The 19785-nt window shown below is 43.1% G+C and overlaps 1 protein-coding gene across 1 annotated transcript in view; it reads right to left on the bottom strand.

The window, feature by feature from the left end:
- Positions 1-12414: 12414 nt before the first annotated feature.
- The window catches only part of P3H2 (prolyl 3-hydroxylase 2), a 177098-nt gene continuing 169727 nt past the window's right edge, over positions 12415-19785 (bottom strand). The window contains exon 15 of the mRNA XM_052641563.1: positions 12415-12921. Within this exon, the coding sequence (XP_052497523.1) occupies positions 12835-12921 (87 nt within the window). The 3' untranslated portion in view covers positions 12415-12834. The remainder of the gene's footprint in view (positions 12922-19785) is intronic.

Genomic DNA, 19785 nt, shown 5'->3' with positions numbered 1-19785 from the left:
AGCAGGCAGTGTGGGGTAGACTCAAGGAGAGGGGGAAGTACACAGGACTCCAGTGCGCATAGTTCTTTCACCGTAAGAATGATGACACTGGTTTTGATGTCAGTGGAAGAGTCTTAAGTGAAGAATGATAACACTAATATCTTGGCAGTTTTATCCCTCATTCCAGTCTCCTTGTAAAAGAGCTATATGCAACCCCCATCATTTATAAGTTTCAGAGGAAAAGTGGGATTAAGAAAATCAAGAAACAGAATAGAAAATATATTTGTGCCAAAACATTCCCGCTGAGTTGCTAGTTGGGAAGCCTCCTGTCCAGTAAGGTCACATTCCCTTTGAAACCAGCTTATTTTTTTCCCCTTCATTTCCCTATTTGCATTATTGACTTCATTATTTTCCTAGGCTCAAAATCTCAGAATCATGATTTTATTTTCTTTCCCGGTGATTCTGTCAGCCACCAAGTCCCTACTCTTCTTTTCTTCAAAATAGGTTTCCTCAGTTCTTTACTCTGAGTCCCACTACTGCCAACCTGACTCAGGCTGTGCTTATGTTGTACCTTGGCAGTGGTGGACCAGAGGGTGTAGGGAGTGGGGGCAAGAGAGTAGTGGGTTTAGATCCCTGAGTTGCAGGCAATAAGGGGGTGTGTTGTCTGTAGGGAATTTAAAACCAGTCAATGTGAAGTCAATCTGCTTTGCAGCACTATTTACAATAGCCAAGAAAAGGAAGCAACCTAAATGTTCATCAACAGATGAACGGATAAAAAGATGTGATACATATATACAGTGGAGTACTATTCAGCCATTAAAAAAAAACAACACAATGCCATTTGCAGTGACATGGATGCAACTAGAGACGGTCATACTAAGTGAGGTAAGTCAAAGTCAAATATCACGTGATATCACTTATATGTGAAACCTAAAATAAGACATAAATGAACTTATCCATGAAACAGAAACAGACACACAGACATAGAGAACAGACTTGTGCTTGCTGAGGGGAGTGGGAGACTCTGGGTGGACTGGGAGTTTGAGGTCAGCAGATGCAAACTATTATATATTGAATTAATAAACAACAACGTCTTACTGTATAGCAAAGAGAACTATCTTCAATATCCTGTAATAAATCATCATGGAAAAGAATATGAAAAAGAATATATATATATATATATACACACACACATATATGGGAAGATCCTCTGGAGAAGGGCATGGCAAACCACTCCAGTATTCTTGCCCGGAGAATCTTATGTACAGAGGAGCCTGGCAGGCTACAGTCCATAGGGCTGAACAGAATTGAAAATGACTGAAGTGACTTAGCATGCATGTACACACACACACACACACACACACACACATATGTATATATACATATATATATATAAAACTGAATCACTTTGCTGTACAGCAGAAACTAACACAACATTGTAAGTCAACTATATTTTAATAAAAATATTTTATTAACATATTTAATAAAATAAATTTTAGAAACTGTAAAGTCAATCTGCTTTGTATTGTTATTTCTATGTGCCATCAATTAAAGGCAATATTAAAATTACCTCCCACCAGGAGCAGAGTACTCCCACTTATTGCCACCCACAGCCTCAAATCCTGTCATATTTTCTTTATTTTTATCTCAGTTTCTCTCCTTTTCTTCTATTCCCTCACAGGCCAGCTTTGCAATGCAACTGCAGTCAAAAACCACCCATCTCTAGTTTCCCCAAACCTCAGAAGCCTTTCTGAGGTTTACAGGATCGAGACCCAATACCGCAGTCTAGCTTTCGGTCAAGCCCTCAGTAACCTGAAGCCAGAATGACAGCTGAAGCTTATCCTGTTACTCTGGATCCCCAAATCTCTTTGCTCTGAGAGTCTGTGTCATGAGAGCCACAGTTTCCTCCTGTATTTGCTGGGAGAAAAACTTGTTTGGGGATCCTAGCCCCAAGAGAGACAGTGACTCTAAACAAGTCACCTTTCCTCTAAGGGTCTCAATGTTTTTATTAGTCAAATTAAAATAATACCTATAGAGCTGAAGTGGCAGGATTTCATTAAAGGCCAAACAAGGTCATGGTTCTTAAATCCTCCAAGCACGTGATTGTGATGACTGTTTTTTTGTTGTTGTTTTTAATTAATTAATTTATTTTAATCGGAAGCTAATTACTTTACAACATTGTGATGGTTTTTGCCATACATCGACATGAATCAGCCACCGATGTACAGGTGTCCCGCCATCCTGAAATCCCTACCCACCTCCCTCCCACTCCATTCCTCTGGGTTGTCCCAGAGCACCAGCTTTGAGTGCCCTTCCTCATGCATCAAACTTTCGCTGGTCATCTAGTTTACATATGGTAATATATGTGTTTCAGTGTTCTTCTTTCATATCGTCCCACCTTTACCTTCTCCCACATAGTCCAAAAGTCTGTTCTTTACGTCTGTGTCTCTTTTGCTGTCTTGCATGTAGGGTCACACTCCAATGTTCATTGCAGCTCTGTTATGACTATTTTTTTTTTCTTTTTTAAATTTTTATTTTTACTTTATTTTACTTTACAATACTGTATTGGTTTTGACATGAATCCATCACGGGTGTACATGTGTTCCAAAACATGAACCCCTCTCCCACCTCCCTCCCCATAACATCTCTCTGGGTCATCCCAGTGCACCAGCCCCAAGCATGCTGTATCCTGCGTTGGACATAGACTGGCGATTCGATTCTTACATGATAGTATACATGTTACAATGCCGTTCTCCCAAATCATCCCACCCTCTCCCTCTCCCTCTGAGTCCAAAAGTCCGTTATACACATCTGTGTCTTTTTTGCTGTCTTGCGTACAGGGTCGTCATTGCCATCTTTCTAAATTCCATATATATGTGTTAGTATACTGTATTGGTGTTTTTCTTTCTGGCTTACTTCACTCTATATAATCGGCTCAAGTTTCATCCATCTTATCAGAACTGATTCAAATGTATTCTTTTTAACAGCTGAGTAATACTCCATTGTGTATATGTACCACAGCTTTCTTATCCATTCATCTGCTGATGGACATCTAGGTTGTTTCCATGTCCTGGCTATTATAAACAGTGCTGCGATGAACATTGGGGTACATGTGTCTCTTTCAATTCTGGTTTCCTCGGTGTGTATGCCCAGCAGTGGGATTGCTGGGTCATAAGGCAGCTCTATTTGCAATTTTTTAAGGAATCTCCACACTGTTCTCCAAAGTGGCTGTACTAGTTTGCATTCCCACCAACAGTGTAGGAGGGTTCCCTTTTCTCCACACCCTCTCCAGCATTTATTGCTTGCAGATTTTTGGATCGCAGACATTCTGACTGGTGTGAAGTGGTACCTCATTGTGGTTTTGATTTGCATTTCTCTAATAATGAGTGATGTTGAGCATCTTTTCATGTGTTTGTTAGCCATCTGTGATGACTATTTTAAGAGGTAGAAGTAATACTCATCAGAGTAGTAGTTACTATGGTTATGGCGTCGATGTTCATGGCAATGCAAGACTCTTCACTTTCACCTTCTGCTTCTCCCATCCTTGCCATTCTATGTCCAACTCACCATTTAAGGTACAACTCTAGACCAATCCCCTCAAAAATTCTTCCCAGGCTGTTGAAGCCTTCTTTGAACTCTGCTCTCTTCACACCCACCTCCCCTGAACACCTGTTCTTTGGGTTTGTTCAGGTACCTTGCATATCATCTTTCACTGTATAGCCTTCCCAACCAGAACTATCAGTTCCCCTGTTGCCTTAGCGTTCCTCATAATACTGAACACACAATAGATGTTAAATCAAGACTCGTCAAAATGAATGAATGAATGCATGTTCAGAAGCATATCTTTTTTTTAACCCCTTAAAGCAAAGTATGCTGACAGTGCCCTCTGCTGCTAAGCAATGATTCTGTACTTTCTGCACAGTAGAAAAACAAGGCAGAGAATGTTTAGTAAAAGGACTACGTAAAAATTATGACTTTCAACATGCTGGGACAGAGAGGATGGGGCAAAATCACCAAAAAGTCTCAGTGCAAGGGAGGCTAGGAAGTCAGAAAGGTCAGACAAAGGGGCTACAGGAAAGGCAAGAATATCCTTTCTAGACTGATAATTGACAGCCAATGTGGAATTAAAACACCCTCTTGATTTTGTATAACATGTTTCTCTTCTCTTGTGTCCCTGCCCCATCAATAAGTGTGTTATTTTTGGCCAGAAATGAATCTTAAATCTAATTGTATGAAAATTACCTTTGGCAATTCCAAAATGCCTCATGGGAGAACACATTAAAAAATGTTGTGATAGCTGTATTGCTAGAGAAATCATAGTCCAATCCATTTGTCTTCTGTTGAGGTGATACAGTAAAAGTAACAACTGCTTTTGAACAAGAATCATTTTCCATCTATTACCTCAGTTAAATTTCATGACAATGCATCAGATAGGTATTACTAGTCCTTTATAGATGCAAACATGGAGAATGAGATGATAATAAATGTGACCATTATCAGAGACCTGGTAAAGTTAACAAGGGTTTCCAAGTCTGGGAGGTATAAAATCTGAGCCTTCCTTTTTATGGCACACTGTCTCTCGGTATGGGGCTCTGGATGAGGGGTTGGGCTACCTGAGACTTAAGGTCAGATTCCAGCAGTAACTTTCATAATAAAGTTGGGTGAATAACTTTCTCTGGGCCTCAGTTTCCCCAATTCTAAAATAAGGGATGTGTGAATGGATGCTCTCTAAGGCCCCTTTCAACCTATAATCTGTTATTTGCAGCAATCTTCATTTGCTGTAATATCAGTACAGATCCTTATTTTGATCATGATTCTTCCTTGTGTTTCTACCTCAGGCTTGACCTCCCCAGTCTAACCAGCTCTGGACAGTTCTCTATGGACTGAATGGTGACTATGAGCACTCTGTGCTGAGCTTTGAGGACCTTTCAGTTAGCTTTCTGCACAGTTTGTAAATCAGTCTGCATGTAAGTGATGCATTTCTTTTCCCCATAGAGTTCAAAGCATGATGGATATTCTAGGCTGGTTTTGAAGGCAGGATGGTTGAAGTTTTCAGCATGTCAATTTGTCACATTTGATGTATCTGACACCTGGTCTTTAAGAGTCTTGGCAGGCAAAGTGTCCCAGGCTGGTGGGCACACTTTGGTAGAGCAGAGACCCAGGAACAACATCTTCCTGTCCGTGTGGTGCTGAGCCTTTGAAGTGGCTCACTGGTGCTTCAAAGAGAAGTTCATGGTACAGAGAGCAGCATCAGATATACTTTTATGACCCTTAGAGACAAAAAACATTATTCAGAAGCCAAACGTCTGGAAGAAAAATCTATACCCTCAGCCCTGCAGCTTGAAAGTTCAGAGAAGACTCAGAGTGCTCCCCGTGAGGAAACCAGAGCGTGTTGGAACAGAGCTGGAATCAGACCTGGCACCCTCCCTGTGCAGCGGTATCAACCATCTTACTGAAGACAGGAACCTCCTTCTGGATTTCCACTGGAGTTTGGAGGAGTGGGGAGACCTGGAATCAGATCAGCTTATAGTAATTCCTCCTGCCTCCTGACTTTTCAGAAAAAAAAGTGATCAGAACTGCAAAGCATCCTTAGTACAAACACTTATTTTTTTATTTGGGAAACTAACATCTATTGTGGACTGAAGTCAATTTGTTCATCTATTGTGGGTTTCTTTTTCCCTCTGTGTGAATAATGGTCCTGTCTCCTGGGAGACCGTGGAACACTTAGTGACCACAATGCTAAACAATGAAGGAAATGGAACACCCTCCAGGAATCTCGGCACTGTGGAGTCCATGGAGGCCCCGTGATGCCTTCATGCCTGTTCTTGACTAGAAGTAACTAAAGGTAGAATAAACTGCAAATTAAGACTTCTCAGAACCCAATTCTGCTAAAAATATTGTTATAACTTTCTCTGGGATTATTGCTGTTGTTTAGTCACTAAGTAGTGTCCAACACTTTTGAGATCCCAATGACTATAGCCCTCCAGGTTCCTCTGTCCATGGGATTTTCCAGGAAAGAATACTAGAGTTGGTTGCCCTTTCCTCCTCCAGGAGATCTCCCTGACCCAGGGATAAAACCCAGGTCTCTGGCTTGGCAGGTGGGTTCTTTACCACTGAGCCACCAGGGAAGCTCTTATCTGGGATGCTAAGAAGAAGAAAAACATCTGAATAGTATTTTTTTTTTTTTTTACCAATAATGACTCCAAATAAATATAATTCTAATTCATATCATCTCATGAAAAAAAACATGTCCTGAAACACTGAACTTCAAATACCACAAAAATCCTGGTGTATCTGTTCAGTAAGCGTTGCTAAACGGTAGAGTATTATGAGAGCTCAGAATATTATTCTGGTGACCAGAAGTCTTGAAGTTGGCTTCTAAGCCTCAGGTATTCTATAATTTATTCTAAAATCAAGCAGTATGATTGTTTAAGACCTTCAAAAGCATTTACAAGTTTTAACAAACCAAAAACAGGTACAGAGAACAGACACGATAAGTGTGATTGGACAATTTATTGCATGATGTTTTATTGGACTCTGGTTTTAAATGAGGTAGAAGGTCCCCAGCAATGTCTGTTGGAGACAGTTTGCTTTCAAGGAGTCCCAAAGCTGCTGAAACTCTGTTCCCTGCATGACAGTGAAGGAAATGTCCTTACTAAAACATCCCATAGTTTTCTGGTTTTACAATAAGCTTGACTGATTTTACCAGATGCTTTAGGTTTTGCAGACAACACACCTGAATATCCTCAGATGGGCTGGAATATCATCATTTTTCCCATTTGTGAGATGAAAGTGTAAGAATTTGAGAGAGTGGCTGGCCCCAGGGCATATGGAATGAGAGGTTTCTTGGACCCATGGACAGAGGGAAGTGCCACTGGGCAACTTCACGGATCTTGACCTGAAAGGTGAGGTTCCCCTCAGCCTTTTCTGGCACCCGCTGGGGCTCTACTTTTAATCAAGAAGCCTGATCCTTAGTGGCTTTGCTCCACCCACTTAAATAAACCTCCTGACAAGGGAATAAAATAAAGCCCCCTTTAAATTGGTATTTATTTGGATTTTCACAGCATTCATTAACTTGCATTCCCAGGGCAATTTGTAGTAAAAATCTCATCCCTCCCCACTTTCAAAACACCAACTTTAAAATAAACTCTCCAGGGACTTCCCTGGTGGTCCAGTGGTTGAAATTTCACCTTCTAATGCAAGGGGTGTGGGTTTTGATTGGGAGTTAAGATTGGGAGTTAAGATCCCACATGCCTTGCAGCCAAAAAACATAAACAATATTGTAAGAAATTCAATAAAAACCTTAAAAATGGTCCATGTCAAAAAAAAAAAATCTTTAAACACATAAAATAAACTCTCCAACTCTTCTGAAAGGTTAGTATTTTAGAACCCAAGAAACCAACAAGCTCAAATTAAACCATTTTTTCAGCTGAGGCCATCGTGGCTCATTTCTGCTTATTGGTGACAGACAGGCACTCAAGACCCAACGTAACTGCCACCTTCTCTGTTAAGCTCTCCCTCTCTCCAGCCACTCCCTTCTCTGAACTCATATGGCCTTTTTTGTACCTGCCTCTATTATAGCCCTCCTGTCACCACACTTGCCTCATTTTATATTTTTCATTCCTTTACATCTATTTTTTCCACTTTACTTTGAATTTCTTAAAGGAGGGGATAAAATCATATAGCTGCTCACAAGGTATCTCAGGAATGAATTCCTAAATGACCAGAGGTTTCCTATACCTCCTTTCCTGTGCCTGTTCCCTTTCTCTGTTTACAAAATGAAGATTGTACTGATGTGTCTCTCGGGATAATTATGTACTTTCATTTGACTGCCAAGTGCTTCAAGACCATAAAAAAAAGCTTTGTAAATGCCACCCATGATTACAACCCTTTGAAACAATGGGACATATGATTTACAAGTGGAAAAAGATGAGACTTTACAGGTAACCCTACTTGTCTGGTCCCCATCTTTCTCCCCACCTACCATCAGATAGCAATTCAGAGGTAACAGCATCAGCTTGGGAGGAGCGAGGATAATTTACAGGGGTCTAGGTAGGATTTCCAGGGCCTTTTTAGGTACCTCTGTCATGAGGGAAATTACCTGAATCTGATATGGTGGGCCAAGGGCAAGTGTTCCCAGAAAGGTTGGATGACCCTCAATTCCCAATTTCAAGAGGACACTCAGATGAACGGAGCTGATTGGAGTTTCCAAAGCAGAAGATGACTTATAGAAGGGCTGTTAAGGTAGAAAGGTTGTCAAACCCATCTCTAGCCTCAATCTCTAATAGCCTAAACAAGGAAAGAAAGGGTGAAGCTCATTTCGTTCACCTTCCCCTCAGGGGTATCATAGCAAGTGACCAGAAAAAGGGGGTTGTATATTGAATTAGCAGAGCATTCAGATTTTCCTCCCTAGCAATGCATGTCAGGAGAAGAGAGAACAGGAATCTTTTGTTTGGCTATCTGTCTTGTGAGCCCTTCATAAGATCTTTCAATGCAGAGGTGAGTGACTCAGCCAGGTTTTCACATGGGAGATGCCATCTATTGTAGAGAAAGCCAGGATATAAGATCAGATTGTTCCAGACTTGAGGTCGTCTGGCCTCCGAGATCAGCAGCGGGGAGAGAAAACACCGTGACTACCCGGTGGGAGGTGGGAAGGAGGAAGCTCTGACACCATGAATCTGCAATTCCAAGCCAGCAGCGAGCCCAAACAGTGGTGGGTGTTACGTATCTCGGTGTGTCTGAAGAAGTCATGCAGGTCTGGAACAGTAGGGGCCCTTATATCTCATGTTGGAAACATCGAATTATTTGGGAGTAGATTTGTGGGTGGGAAGAGGGACTGTGTGGAGGAGGTCACTTCACATCACAGATTTCTTGGCAGGCTGCAACCAGGATCATCCCAAGGGCCAATTTAACTTGTGGTTTGGGGGCGTTTTGCCAAATGGTTCCTGTTTCTGCGAAGAGCTTTGGATGTGGGACCAGTTCCACCTTTCCCCACTTCTCCGCCCTACCATTGTCAGTCACCTCAGCATGCCTAATTCTTGGCATCACGATCTAGTGAGGTGGCCCTCATTACCTCCTTTCTTGACGTCAGTGAGGGAGATTTTCCCCGTGGCTGTCTTATGTGAAATAATTTAGCATTTGTACTTCAATTAAAATTCATAGATATATATTATTAAATGGCACTGACTCATTCCATGGCTTCTCCTCAGCTGAAAAAGTGCCAAAAAATTCTATGCACAAAGCAGCGATGAAAACCATGTTGAAACTAAAACCTCCCATCAAGCAATTCACATTCAGGGCTCTGAGGAAAGGACCCCACACTTCTAAGAAAACGGGTCTGTTCTGAGTCGCGGTTTTCTCAAGAGGAAACAGAAGTTCCAGATCCTTTCTGCCTTGGAGAGGGTGGAGAATGGCACCTGACTAGAACCTTCTTCCCTTTGGTGAGCGTCATGAAAGCAGGGCCCGGCACCTGGTGTTTCACTGGATTTTGCAACCACATTCAATCCCTCTCCAAGGAGAGAAGGGGAAATATGCCTTCACACATCAACGGGAAAATAAGAAAGGAGGAAAAGTTTAGGTTTGATAAAAATCTAACTCTGTTCTTTACATGAATGTACTATTTCAGAGTAGGCATGCCTGGAAGCAAACAAGCTGGCGCTTGTTTTTCTTCCTGTTCAAAAGACTGCTTCTGCCTCAGACCTGCACCCTCTAAGCCCAGTGGGCATAGGCTCTGACTTCACTTCACTGCTCTGTTTCCTCTTCTGCCAAACGGGCCTCATAATCTGGACCCTGAACACCTCCTGGGGTTTCTAGTGTGAGAACCCATCCTGTGTCTTAAGCATTCAATCCAACAATACAGGAGAAAGCAGAAGCTTTGTCATACTATGAGCTTTTTACACAAGGCAGAGTCATCAGGGTGAGAGGTAGCTCCCCATGAGACAGAGATGAAGAGTCCTAGACTTGGAGTCATAAAAACTGGGCTTTTAGCCTGGGCTGTCTCAAGCACATATAGCACTTTAAAGTGAATTAGAGAAAGACATCACTTCTGAACATAGTCCTGCAGGTCCTCACTGAACTGCAGGTCCATCCATGGACTGATGACCAAGTACCATCTTTGGCCAAAGAGAAGAAGTTACCCGTCTTCTAGAGGACGCTGCCCTGGGCTAGTATTCTTGTACAAGTCAATTCAGAAGCCCCAGCTCTTCCTGCTCGAATTATGCAACCACACAATCATTTTTTCAACCTCTGAGCCTCAGTTTCCTCCCAGACAGAAAGACAGAATTGAATTGCAATTTCTACAGCCTCCTTTAGCTCTGAAAACTTAAGAAATTCTAATGAACTTTCCCATCCTTCTACACAAGGGGCCAGACATCACATAGAAAGTGATTTCTAAGCCCAATCTTCTAAAAATCATCTGATGACACTCCCTAATATTTGAATGAAATTATGTATGGTTTGATGTGGGGCAGATTAGAGCACAAATGCCTGAGTGTCTACGTGATGTCCCAAGTAGAGAACCCAACCCCGGTAGCCTGCACAACAGGAATAACAACTCTGTGTTGTCAGGGATGGTACAAGATGGGGATTTACCCTGACGCCCATCTCCTGAGGCCTCTGCTCATTGCCTGTGGGATGGAAAGGTGACTCGGTGCTGGAGTCCTGGCCGCTCCCAGAGCACCAGAAGCACCCAGGAAGCGGGGACTGCACTGAGCCAAAGATGGTTTTCTTTGTTGATGCCTTGTTGCCAGAAAACAGAAATTAGATCCTTGGCCAGAACCTCCTATTAGCAAATCTGAGCGTCAGCAAACACTCCTCAGTAAAGGAGCAGACAAATAGCAACCTCCTGTTCCAAAAGCTCAGGGAATTTCAGACCTAAAATTAGGTTCCGGGTTTTAAAATCACATACACACATAATGAACCCATTCACAATTCTCCAAATGTTAGTAGAAATAAATTTGGTATTTGTGAATATTTCTAAAATCAGAGTTTTAGGTTTGTTTTCTTTTGGCTTTGTTTTGTATTTAGATCAAGAGGGACGGTTTCTGGAAACAATTACTGGCAATGATGTCATTTTCAGAGGAGATTGAAGCTCAGAAAAGGAAAGAGACTAGCTCCAGGTCACACAGCAGAGCATATTTGATCGGGCTGGGATTATAATCTAATGCTCTTTCCACTCCCCCAACCAGAGGGTTGGGTGAAAAACAGATGGCATGCATATCATTATGTGCCATCACTTTTTCAGTCTCAAAGGATGAATGTTCTTACCACTACCCAAGATCATAAATGGCAGAAAGTAACTGCGATTTTTATCGATTTTTAAATAATGATTGAATATCTTGTTGCTATTTTTTTTCAGTATTTATCTGGCTGTGCCGGGTCTTCATTACAGCATGTGGGAGCTTTGATTTTCATTGCAGCGTGTTGCAGGCTTTCTTGCAGAACTCCTAGTGCAGGATCTTAGTTGCAACATGCGGGATCTATCTCCCTGACGAGGGATGGAGCTTGGGTCTGCTGCATTGGGAGTAGTCTTAGCCCCTGGACCACAAGATAAGTCCGTAGAAAATGCTTTTATCTGTTGGTTTTCTTAAGGGCTATAGCCTCCACCACTGCCCATCAAAAAGGCAGGTGATCTCCCCTGGCTTAGTGGAGCAGACTCTCTCGGCTAGAATAATCTCATTCCCCATCCCCGCAAAACACTCTCTTGGTAGTATCTTCCATAGAACCAGCATCAAGGACCCCAGATACTCTCTGGATTAACACCTTTTTGCTAACCATCCCTGTTTCTTCAGAAGGAATGTTCATACCTTCCTTGCAGCCCCAAGCCCCTGCCAACAAAATGAACCATGACTCAATATTATCCCTGGGTGGTCCCCAAAGCTCCTGTTTGGATTACCTGGAGATAAACCAAACATTTGTGAGAAGAAAAACAAATGCTGGATATTAAAACAAGCCTCCCTTTATTAAACAAATCAGATACAAACACTAAAATCCATGAGCTGGAGAGCACCAAAGGTGGGAGAAGGGGAAGGGAGGGGCTCAAAATACACTCAGATGAAGAGCAGAATCAACCAGAAATCCATTTTTTTCTCCCTGAAGAACGAAACATCCCTCTCTCGGGCAATGTAGCCATGGTGCCCACATTCAGATTCTTTCAGAATCTCTGGGATGAAGAGCCATCCTACTTCAACCCTTGGACAATGCTTTTTAAAGACAACAGTCCTAGGGCAGTCCTTTCTGGACTAGCGCATAGTGGGGGGTGAATCAAAGCTTCCAGTGTAAGAGTGCTCTATGCTAAAAACACCAAAATCAAAAACTCCACCCAGGCCTGGGAAGGCTGACCCCTCCATCTCACAGTCTTCATCAGAGCTGTTCCTTTGCAGAGCCTGGGGGGCCCTCAGGGCAGTGACTTGAAGCAGTTCTAACCTCACCACGGACTCTTCAGAGTCACAGCCATCAGCTCTGGGAGACAGTGGCTGAAAGGCACGGAGCCAGAAAGGCCTTCTGAGTTCGATCACATTCTAACTTTAGATCTGGGCACGCATGGGAGTTGTTGTCTCACCAGGAACGGACTTATTCTTTTTGCTTGAGTTTTAGGATCTGCAGCAAATGAAGTCTGTATGTGTGTGCGCGGGCGCACGGTGGGGAAGGGGTGACTGGGCTTTGAAAGACAATCTGCTGAGAAAACCAAGACAGACAGACAGACTGAGGCAAAGCAAGCATCCTTAGGCACAGAAGGGAGATCTGCTGACTCATATTAACTTGTTAATTTATACTGTGGCTCTGTACAAAAATAAAAAAGTTCTCATAAGATTAACAATTTAAATAAATATTTGATAGAGACTCTTTTTCTCGTTTTTATAGCTCATCTTTGGGATTGATATTGTGCTTCCCTTGCCGTTCTTGATCCAGGATTGCGATCACTTCATCGGCCTGTATTCGCTCCTGTAGAAAAAAGACAATATAAACATCACTGTTACAAGCGATGCCAGTGCCAGATGCTCCCCCAGCATTTCCAGGCATCATCTGTACGTGAACAGACGCTAAATCCAGCTAAAGATGTAGCCTCATTCCATCCCTATCCAGGTGCCTTCTGCTGACTTCCCTGTGTACTCAGCAGTTACCTTCCAAGACTCCTCTCATGTCAAGAAATCTTATATATTCCACTGCAACTTCCATTTCTAATTTGTGGTCCCACACACATCTCCAACTCAGTTCTCCAGCTCAGTGCTCAAGCCGAATTCTGCAGCTTCTCCCCGACAGAACTACTCTGTCCTCTTCACAGAATTCCTCTCTCATTAAAGACCACCATGACTTCCACATTTACTCCAAAAGCCTGATGATGGTTTCTCGGATCTGATATACCACTTAGTCCTCTCTGTTCTGCCCCTTGTTTCTGCCGCTTTCTTTTCAGTGCACTTACTGTTGCCTAAGAGGGACCAGAGATCAAATTGCCAACATCTGCTGGATCATTGAAAAAGCAAGAAAGTTCCAGAAAAACCATCTATTTCTGCTTTATTGACTATGCCAAAGCCTTTGACTGTGTGGATCACAATAAACTGTGGAAAATTCTGAAAGAGATGGGAATACCAGACCACCTGACCTACCTCTTGAGAAACCTATATGCAGGTCAGGAAGCAACAGTTCAAACTGGACATGGAACAACAGACTGGTTCCAAATAGGAAAAGGAGTACATCAAGGCTGTATGTTGTCACCCTGCTTATTTAACTTCTATGCAGAGTACATCTTGAGAAACGTTGGGCTGGAGGAAGCGCAGGCTGGAATCAAGATTCCCGGGAGAAATATCAATAACCTCAAATATGCAAATGACACCTCCCTTATGACAGAAAGTGAAGAAGAACTAAAGAGCCTCTTGATGAAAGTGAGAGTGAAAAATTTGGTTTAGAACTCAACATTCAGAAAACTAAGATCATGGCATCCAGTCCCGTCACTTCATGGCAAATAGATGGGGAAACAGTGGAAACAGTGGCTGACTTTATTTGGGGGGCTCCAAAATCACTGCAGATGGTGACTGCAGCCATGAAATTAAAAGACATTTACTCCTTGGAAGGAAAGTTATGACCAACCTAGACAGCATATTAAAAAGCAGAGACATTACTTTGTCAACAAAGGTCCATCTAGTCACGGCTATGGTTTTTCCAGTGGTCTTGTATGGATGTGAGAGTTGGACTATAAAGAAAGCTGAGTGCCGAAGAATTGATGCCTTTGAACTGTGGTGTTGGAGAAGACTCTTGAGAGTCCCTTGGACTGCAAGGAGATCCAACCAGTCCATCCTAAAGGAGATCAGCCCTGGGTGTTCATTGGAAGGACTGACATTGAAGCTGAAACTCCAATACTTTGGCCACCTGATGTGAAGAGCTGACTCATTGGAAAAGAACCTAATGCTGGGAGGGATTGAGGGCAGGAGGAGAAGGGGACAACAGAGGATGAGATGGTTGGATGGCATCACCGAGTTGATGGACATGAGTTTGAATAGACTCCGGGAGTTGGTGATGGACAGGGAGGCCTGGTGTGCTGCAATCCATGGGGTCATAGAGTCGGACACAACTGAGCGACTGAACTGAACTGAACTGTTGCCTTAGTTTAGGCCAGTGTTTCTCAAGCTTGGCCCTGCTGACATTTTAGAGCAGACAATAACTCTTTGTTGGGGGGTGGTGGAGAGGTGTCCTGTGCATTGAGAGTGTTTAGCAGCACCTCTGGCTCTGCCTACTGAGGGTAGCCAGTGGCAACCAAGTCCAAGTTGTGACAACCAAAAACCACTCTAAATTGCCAACTGCACAGTGGCAGGAAAAATTGCTCCTGCCTGAGGACCCTGTTGTCTCTTAACTTAATTGCTGTGGTAGCTTTCAAATTGATCTGCGTCACACCCCCTCCCACATGCTCCTATTGGACCCTCTGCACTGGAATCATGACCACTTGCCTTTCCAGCTCACTGCTCACAGCCCTTGCATGGGTTCCCATTGCTGGATGCTCTGGGTCCACCTTTCTTGATGTGCTTGTAAGGACTCGGACTTCTCTCTCCTTCAATTCACCTTGTCGTCTCCTTTCACCTCCCCTTACACTCTACCTTCCTGACTTACCTTGAGATCTCTGAATACAGTGCTCTGAGAAGGCCTTCCTCACCCTAGTCTAGGTTGAGTGTCCCTAGGATTTAAACGCTGCTTCCATCACATCCTGTGTTTCTCTTACCGCTCCCTGACCATTGACCCAGTTGGCCTACTTCCAAATGACATCTCCAGTCCCCCACATCTTTTCACCTTCTCTACTATGACATGTTAGCTACAGCAGTCTTTCCTATCCTATAATTCTCAGGACTGGGGCAGGCAGGGGAAAGGGTAAGGGACATGGCTTCTTTCCCATTGGGCAGGTCAAAAATTTTGTTCGGATTTTTTTCTATGCCATCTTACAGAATACATTGGAAGAGAATTCATGTTTCCTAAACAGCTCATCAAGTCTAACTGCTGCTTGTTCTTGTTCTCCTTTCAGCCCATTCTCTACCTCGCATACCATGTTCTGGCCACCTTGGCTTTCTTTGCTTCTTGACCATTCTGTGCTCCTTCTTATCTTTGGGCCTTTACAACCTCTTCTCCCCTGGAACACTCCTCCCAAGACCTTTATCATGGTTGGCTTCTTCCTTTCATTCGTCTGGAGAGCCCTCTCACACTTTGCTACCCCTCCATTTTACTTTCAAATCAGTTGTCTTATTCTGTTTCCCACACATCATTTCTCACCACCTGAAAATCCTTCAGCTGTTTATTCTTTATTTATGTGTTGCCTTTTTCCACTAGAAGTTAAGCTCCATGAAACCAGGGAATCTTGTCATTGGAGGGGCACTGTTCTATTTCCTGCGCCCAGAAAAGCAACAAACATTTATCAGGATGGCTCAGTGGTAAAGAATTGGCCTGCAATGGAGACACAGGAGACACAGGTCGTATCCCTGGTTTGGGAAGATCCCCTGGAGGAGGACATGTCAACCCATTCCAGTATTTGTGCCTGGAGAATCCCATGGACACAAGAGCCTGGTGGGCTCTAGTCCACAGGGTCCCAAAGAGTCGGACATGGCTGAGTGACTGGACACAGCACAGCACAGTAATCATTGATGAATAAATACATGGGTAGATGTCTAACATGCCAGAAATGTCTCTCCCTTAAGAAATCATGCTCATCCTTTAAGGCTCCTGTTAAATGCCATCTCCTCCATGAAACCTATGCTGGTTCCCTCTTTCTGCTCCATGAACACCATGCATTTTTGGCTCTAATAATTCTTGCTGAATTTTGCCTTGGGTTTTAATTACTCAGGTCCCTGTATTGTCTCTTCAATTTGACTTCAAGTTCCCTGAAGATAAAAGTTATGCTTAAAATAATTTGCATCTCCTATAGGTAGTCTCCAGCACAGTTCCCAGCATAGTAAGTGACACAAAGAACTTGATTATTTTATGACTTGATAATAAAATCCCCTTTATTCAAGAGTTTATAATTGAGCATAATGTTGATATAAAAGCACCTACAAGGACCAGTCATGTCTGACTCTTTGCGACCCCATGGACTGTAGCCTACCAGACTCCTCTGTCAATGGGATTTTCCGGGCAATAGTACTGGAGTGGATTGCCATTTCCTTCTCCAGGGGATCTTCCCGACTCAGGGATCGAACCCGGGTCTCCTGCATTGCAGACAGACGCTTAACCATCTGAGCCACCAGGAAAGTCGCTCCAGATATACTAAATAACAGAAGACCAAATAGTTGTCATAATGTCCAAATGAAATGTGTGAGTGTGTGTGTGTGCATGCTCAGCTGTGTCTGACTCTTTGCAATCCCATGGACTGCAGACTGCCAGTCTTCTCTGTCCATGAGATTTCCCAGGCAAGAATACTGGAGGGGATTGCCCTTTCCTCCTCCATGGGGTCTTCCCAACACAGGGATTGAACCTGCGTCTCCTGCGTCTCCTGCATTGTAGGCAGATACTTTACTTCTGAGCCACTAGCGAAGCCCCTGCATGAGTACTACTTTATTAATGCAGGGAAAACACCTCGCTGATTAGCAAATGGATGTAGATACAAAATGCTCCGATCTGACTGCACAAGAGACTGTTGCAATTTTGTCTCTCTTGAAAGAAAAGAAGTTGAAAAGAGAGATGGAACTGTCTAACAAGGAATCAAAGCTTCTAATGTTGGGCATCCTTAAGAATTTATGATGCTTAATACTCCTTGAGAACGTAATGCCTTCAAAGTAAACTCTAATGAGCATGTAAGTCTGCCAGCTCTGATGACGTCTTGAAAGGCAGGCTTCTTTGCTCAAGGATTTAACCTGAAAGGAGGTGCCTAACTCCTGGTTCAAAATTGGGAAAGGAGTACATCAAGGCTGTATGTTGTCATCCTGCTTATTTAACTTATATACAGAACACATCATGCAAAACCCGGGCTGGATGAAGCACAAGCTGGAATCAAGATTTTGGGGAGAAATATCAATAACTTCAGATATGCAGGTGACACCTTATGGCAAAAAGTGAAGAGGGATTAAAGAGCCTCTTGAGAAGGTGAAAGAGGAGAGTGAAAAAGCTGGCTTAAAACCCCACATTCAAATAAATGAAGAGGATGGCATTGGGTCCCATCACTTCACGGCAAACAGATGGGGAAACATAGTGACAGACTTTGTTTTCTTGGGCTCCAAAATCACTGCAGACGGTGACTGCTGCCATGAAATTAAAAGGTGTTTGCTCCTTGGGAGAAAAGCAATGACAAACCTAGACAGTATATTAAAAAGCAGAGACATTACTTTGCCAACAAAGGTCCACATAATCAAAGTTATGGTTTTTCCAGTAGTTGTGTAAGGCTGTGAGAGCCGGACAATAAAAAAGGCTGAGCGCCAGAGAATTAATGCCTTCGAACTGTGGTGTTGAAGTCTTTTGAGAGCCCCTTGGACTGCAAGGAGATCAAACCAATCAATTCTAAAGAAAATCACCCCTGAATGTTCATTGGAAGGACTGATGCTGAAGCCAAAGCTCCAGTACTTTGACCACCTGATGTGAAGATAGAACTCATTTGAAAAGCCCCTGATGCTGGGAAAGATTGAAGGCAGGAGGAGAAGCAGACAAGAGGATGAGATGGTTGGATGGCATCACCGACTTGATGGACCTGAGTCTGAGCAAACTCCAGGAGATGGTGATGGACAGGGAAGTCTGGCATGCTGCAGTCCACGGGGTCACAAAGTATCAGACACGACTGAGCGACTCAACAACTCAGGGACTCTCAAACTTTGTTACACATTGAAATCATCTGGGGAATTTTTAAAACTTCCTACACCTAAATTAATCAATCTAGGATTTTTAAATGTGGGAGCCAAAATGCCAATAGTTTGTAAAGATCCCCAGTTGACTACATTGTGGAGCAAAGTCTGGGAATCATGTCATAGGCAAGATTTTCCTGGTAGCTGCCATAGAAGCTTTGGTCATTTTCTTCTGTGACCACTAGATGTCGCCACAGCCTGGAAACTGGAGGATTTTCCCTAGTACTTTCCAGGTTAGGAAGGACAAAAGAGAACTTTGTGTTATTTGTGTGTGTGTGTGTGTGTGTGTGTGTGAGCTTATTTTGATAGAAACAAATATCTTAAAGGAGAGGCTGAGATACTGAATAATAAAACAGATTAAATGTTTGTTTAACACTAAAGATTAAAAAACAAGAGATAATTCTCCAACAATGTTGTTATCTCCACTGTGTACTCGTGTACCTAGATTCTTTAGTTAACAAGGGGTGATGTGGGGAACACTGGCATTTTGGCCTTGGAGAGGTGAGAGGAGAGAGGAATCACGTGTAAAGGCGACTATTCAGTCCCTTGTGATGTTTTCAGATCTCTCCCTGCCCTGTTTCCTCTGTCAGGACTGTTCTTTCTCTCTTTTGTGCCCAGCTGTCATCCTCTGCTCTTTTAGGGTTGCCCTATGCTAACAATCCTGGAGAAGGAAAGGAAAATGGCACTCCAGTATCCTTGCCTGGAAAATCCCACGGACAGAGGCCTGGTGGGCTGCCGTCCATGGGGTCGCAAACAGCTGGGCACGACTGAGCGACCAACACTTTCTATGTAAGTAAGTCTCCTTTGATATCTCCCTGCAAATCAGATGGCTGCTTCTCCCCATCATTCTCCTGTTGGCCTCTCCAAGCTCCTTGTGGTCAAAGCTCTGCCTTGTTCAATCATGTACCCCCAGGGCCCACCTAGTAGAGTTTTCCAAGCACACAGTAGATTTGTTATAAACATTTGTGAAACATGTGAAAGAATGTTTAGAAATGAGGCCTAAAAACTGAGTTAGGTTTGGATGGCAAAAGTAGTATATAAGAAAGAGAAATTCACTTTAAATTCTTTCTGATGCAATTGGATCCAATGTAGGGGTCTAAAGAGGAAAACTGGTTCGCATGCCAGTTTAAAGACTAGAATTTCATAGCTTCGTTAAGGCTCAAGGCTGGAGGAGACTTTGAAGTCATTTGGTGTAGCCCCTGCCATCAAGATTCAGGTTCAGGTTCAGGTTCAGGCTCAGCTTTCCATGCCAAGAAGTTGCTGAGGCTGTGATTGGAGTCATCCAGTGACAAGTAACTCTACGCTTCCAAAGAAGAGAATTCTACCAAATGGTGGAGATGGTTTGAAAGTTATTCCTTATGTTGAGCCTAGATATTCCGCTCAGGGGCTGTATCTATAGGATTTAATTCATTCCTCTATAGCTTCATGTGCTGTGCGTGCTAAGTCATTTCAGTCATGTCCAACTCTTTGCGACCTTATGGACTGTAGCCCACCAGGCTCTTCT

The sequence above is a fragment of the Budorcas taxicolor genome, chromosome 1, assembly GCF_023091745.1.
Source record: "Budorcas taxicolor isolate Tak-1 chromosome 1, Takin1.1, whole genome shotgun sequence".
NCBI lineage: Eukaryota > Metazoa > Chordata > Mammalia > Artiodactyla > Bovidae > Budorcas > Budorcas taxicolor.
This window is presented reverse-complemented; position numbering and strand designations above follow the sequence as displayed.